General features: G+C 41.0%; 1 protein-coding gene across 4 annotated transcripts in view; it reads left to right on the top strand.

Annotated features, from left to right (window-relative positions):
• LOC113818179 (monocarboxylate transporter 10-like) overlaps positions 1-4,823 on the top strand; it is a 218,025-nt gene extending 213,202 nt beyond the window's left edge. For all 4 annotated transcript variants that reach the window (XM_070115697.1, XM_070115698.1, XM_070115699.1 and 1 more), the window contains one exon: positions 1-4,823. This exon is cut by the window's left edge and continues 439 nt beyond it. In XM_070115697.1, coding sequence (XP_069971798.1) covers positions 1-102 — 102 coding nt within the window. In that variant the 3' untranslated portion in view covers positions 103-4,823.
• Positions 4,824-5,000: the final 177 nt, after the last annotated feature.

Consider the following 5,000-nt stretch of genomic DNA (forward strand, 5'->3'; position numbering starts at 1 on the left):
AGCGCGTCGGGCCACGAGCCGCCCACGGTGGCCAACCACAGAGCGTACCTGCGGTCCGGCAACAACCGGAGCATCACAGTGATCGAAGAGGCGTCGGTCTGAGGTCCGGCCAGCGGGGCAGCCTCGCCTCCCCCCGGCCTCGCCCTCCACCTTCTAACCCACCTTGTTAACGTACACATGCACACGCACACGCACACTTACACTCCATAGAGGTCTTAGTTTCCGTCTCGTCCATCAGTTACTCCGGCTTCGCAGATGTTAGCGCGTTTCCAGTTGTGTCATAGCGTATACGTATTCACGAAGAGATGTGTGTGTCACTTCTCGAAAGCTAGTCTTCCTCAGATCCTTAACACGGGGCTATATCTTCTTTGTTATCGACTTTGTTGTGGTACTGTCTGTAACGATTGCGAAATGCAGTAAATCCAAACAAGGATTAACGAGTCAAATTAACTTTTCTAGTCTGAATCTGTAGGAGCCACACTAGAGTTCTGGTTTTCTAGTAATTTCATCCACTAAATAAAGCATTCGAAGATCGGTTCAAGTGTGTTACCTTCCCAACCAAATGGCATCTGTTTTTGCACCATAATGTTTGAGCGACTAAAGCATTTCCTCTATTTTAACACGAAGAATGACAATCTCTTGCTCGAGTGATAAAGTACACTCAAGTTCTTAAACGTTACAAAAAAAAAGTTTATAAGAATGTTATTCAAAAGATGTCTATCGCACCCGAGAAATCGTAACCCCAACCCAAAGTTGTCTGTTGCTCCCATGTTGTTTGTTGTTCAAATATTGCACCTGCCGTTTGAAGCTGAAATCATTCTTACGTGGCGTCGAGGCGGCATCGTATGCTGTACGTGCTGCTACCGAATACCGTTGTAGCGTCATTTTAGGAGGGACAGTATAGTAAACATGCAAAAAAGCATAATCAGCGATCAAGGTTTGGCAAAAATGTGTTACACAGTCCTGACTCCACCGCTACTCCGTTGTAGTGAGAACGTTGCGATCGAATGTCAGTTTGTCCTCGTGACCGTAGGTGGAAAATCTCGACTGTGATGGCAGCTCTGTAAACACCCCGCGTGATTTTCTGAAATACCTCTATGAGTGATCTGGAACCACTATGTCGTTGAACAGTACTTTGCTGTGAAGTGCCACTCGCAGAGAGTACGCAGTGCCACGATGAAGATTTGCATTTCGTGTTACCTACGTATCTTCGGTGTTCCTAGGCATTATTGCAGATAGTTTTGCTACTTCTAAACAGTGACATAACGAAGTAATGGCAGCGATAACACAGCCCGAAAAAAGTATTTCTGGATATGGTCGCAAATGTGATATCAGGTAAATGAAGAACTAGGTCGAAGGTCGTCCAAGTATATCGCTTCGAGCTAATGAAGGTCACGTCATTATCTCTGCATATGTTAGATGTCAGTGCCAAATCGGACTCCGGAATATCATGCATAAACAGTGTTATTATGCTTTGTATCATGCAGTATGCAGTTTCAGAGACGGAATTGTCCAATAGGAAATGTTGACTTCATGTGCAGTGAAAGCCATTTCAGCAAAATTGATCCAATTGCATATTATGAAGATTAATATGGTCAGTATCTTAGTGGGTATGTGAAATATTATTGTCCTTTGTACAGCAGAAAGAAATACATCGCAGAACACTTTTAACGACTATTATACGTAGATTAGAAAACTACTAGTGCAATTATGAGTGTTATGCGTCCTGATTGTCCTCTGGTTACCATGGAAACCGAAAATATACAAGACTGGCCACCATGGTTCCTTTACTCAGGTCGGGGTGTTGTGTGTGTATTCCAGTGAAGTAGTGAGTGACTCAGTGTGTGGGATGACTGCTAAGATTTGTGAAGTGGTCCTGTGGGCTGTACCTAATGCTAGAGAAATATATGTTAAAATGTTATCTCTTAATGTATAATAAACCTTATTTGGCACATTCTCCCCAGAAAATTTGGATATGAATATTTGTTATGCGTGTAGGCTGATGATAATATGCATATATTTTTTTCTTTACTGTGAATCATCATAGGTTAAGACTTTTTATTTTCTTAACTAACAGTTCTAGTCATTCTATTCCAAAACATTTGTCTGTGCTAAGAAATGCATCTCAACGAAGACCATCCCATGTTTGATCACTTAATGCTTATATAACTGAATGAAGGTTAACAGTGGCGGATTATTTCCGCTTCTATGAAAATATAACAGATGGCGACGCAGGTGGAAGTCATGGTGAATTTCATAAAATAGGCAGCATGTTTGCTATTCCATACATAATATAAAGCTCAGACCAATTAGCCAAAATTTGTATTTCCTGCAATTGTAACTATTAATGAACTGAAAAATAGAATGATTTTATATTTTTAAAGTAAATGTTTAAAGATAGCTTTCTTTTAATTGAAGTTACATTGCCCTCATGCAATTTAGAAACCGGGAATAAGATTTTTTTTCTTCCTGATAAGTGCAGAGACTTTATTTGCCATTCCCTAAACTTGCATTTCAGGTCAGCGGATGTGTTCATGTTTAAAGAATGTATCAAAAACATAATCTCTCACCAAGAATCCCATTTTCGCCGTTCCTTCAGATTATCATTCTGTTTTATTTATATGCAATACCCGCGCACCTTCCTACCCTGTCATCTTCACTCTTGATGTGTACAATGTGAACGTCAGTGTAAGAGCCAGCTAGGGTTCTCCCAGCTGATCTGTAACGACCTAAGACCACGGGTCGTGATCCAGGCTCAGACCGGGATCACAGCACGACGACCGCTGCATTCCGAGCGAGCGCGGTGCAATGAGGAGGGGGGAAGGGGGGGGGGTAGATGGCCCGAATCGTTCTGATGAGATTATCGTCTGATCAGCGAGTTTTCTCGGCCCACTTTGGATTCTCTCTGTTCACTCGTTCATGAGGTGTCAGATGAAATAATGCAATAGTGTATGTAGTGTATGTTTGTTTTTATATTGGTGGAAATTATATCATTAATATGGATTTACTTGAGAATTTTTATTTTATATTTGTTTCAGCTTTTACGAATGAATTTGCATAGCTGGTTCCATCAGTGGCCAGGTTACTGAAAGTATATTTCCTATCCTTGAACATTAACCATCACAATTTATAAATTCCCCCGCTGTTAATCCCGTTCCTTATCAAGAAAAACATTCTAATGATTTTCTTCATTTTATCCACTTAACACAGAGAGGTAAACAGAAAAAGAAATCTGTTGCAACTAAATCTGTATCAGTTTATTCCCCCCAAAGGACTCAAGAAGATACATTTCTCTGATCTCTGCATTCTAATCCCTGAATCTCATTACAGAGGCTTGCACCCGGTGAATGTTATAATATGATATCCTGAAATACATGACCTGTTGAATGAAACGTTGCCAGGAGGTCCTCGTGGCCGTAGACTTCCAGCTGCCACGTTGGTCACTGCGCTGCTTTGAGTGGTGGCGTGAAAATTTGTCCGGGGGGCCGATGGCATTCTCTGTGCTGCCGGCAGTGAATATAAAGGTCCACAATCCAATGGTTCAAATACAACGAAGAGATGTGTGTTTTACTATTTAGGGCTAAGGTATCTATTCTGTTTGGAGGAACTAGGTCCATTTATTTATGCATTTTTGCATGAATGTCGCCAGAAAATAGAACAATAGTTCGTAAGCTCAGACACGAGTGTTTAACGAAGGTACATGCATCACGTTCGGTTTTTCACAATAAATGCATTTTATTTTAGTGATGGCCAGGAATTGACTGCGTGAATGGACTAACGTAGTCTTTATAATTACTTTATTATGTAGGTATAAATGTGGATGGCCAGAAGGATGTAGAATTACATGGTCTCTTTCTATACAGGCTGTTTAAAAAACCGTCTTTAACTATAGATTGCATATAGCTTTTGTAAGTATTACGTGTAAGCATGTACTTTTTTATAATCTGTCCTGCATTTTCTAAGGGCACCTGCAATAAGTGTAAACTTAAGGTAGGTACCTCCCTTAACTGTAAACTGTGCGCAGGTACCTTCTTATGCGTAGATCACATGCAGAAGCCTTTCTAGGTGTAAACTGCAAGTTAGCCCTTTCTGAAAGGAGTGTAGTGAGAGGTTCCCAACGGCAGTGTATTTACCTTCGTTCCAGATACTGCGACCTAGTCAGGCATCTCGCAAGCTCTATTTCCAGACCTTCTCTCTGCCTCTCGGCTTCAGACTCTAAAGTATAATCAACAAACCGAGCCTAGGAATAATTCTTTTGTAAATGCATTGAGTCACTGGTGATTAGACGATGTACTTGCTAGATAAGATGAATATATTTTGTGTATATTTGTATAGGATGACACGCACATTGAAATGAAGTGATTAGGAACAGTTATATTCTCAGGTTGATGCAGTTGTGTAAGGTCTTCTGTTTGCACGTGTCCTGGTGCTTGATGATGAGTATATATAAGAGAAACATTTGAAATTATAAGAAATAGGAAGGATACTAGTACATTATATGCATTGGTTATAGATTTTCCACAATTCAATAAGGTATACTTTGAGAATTCTTTTAAATGGCGGAGGTGTTATTCACAAAAAGATACGCAAGGATTTTAGGACAAAGTTTGTGTAAAGGAGTTTGTCGAGTTAAAGCCTGCGTCAGACGGAGCATGAAAACGTGATAAAAACACTTTCCGTTCTTTTCTTTGTTTCCTTTGTCGTTCGTTCTGTCCACATATCCAGAGCTAAAACTTTCTCTCTCTCTCTCTCTCTCTCTCTCTCTCTCTCTCTCTCTCTCTCTCTCTCTCTCTCTCTCTCTCTCTCTCTCTCTCTCTCTCTCTCTCTCTCTCTCTCTCTCTCTCTCTCTCTCTCTCTCTCTCTCTCTCTCTCTCTCTCTCTCTCTCTCTCTCTCTCTCCTCTCTCTGTCTCTCTCTCTCTCTCTCTGTCTCTCTGTCTGTCTGGCTGCCTCTCTGTCTGTCTGTCTGTCTGTCTGTCTGTCTGTCTCTCTCTCTCTCTCT

The sequence above is a fragment of the Penaeus vannamei genome, chromosome 38, assembly GCF_042767895.1.
Source record: "Penaeus vannamei isolate JL-2024 chromosome 38, ASM4276789v1, whole genome shotgun sequence".
In the NCBI taxonomy this organism is placed as follows: Eukaryota; Metazoa; Arthropoda; class Malacostraca; order Decapoda; family Penaeidae; genus Penaeus; species Penaeus vannamei.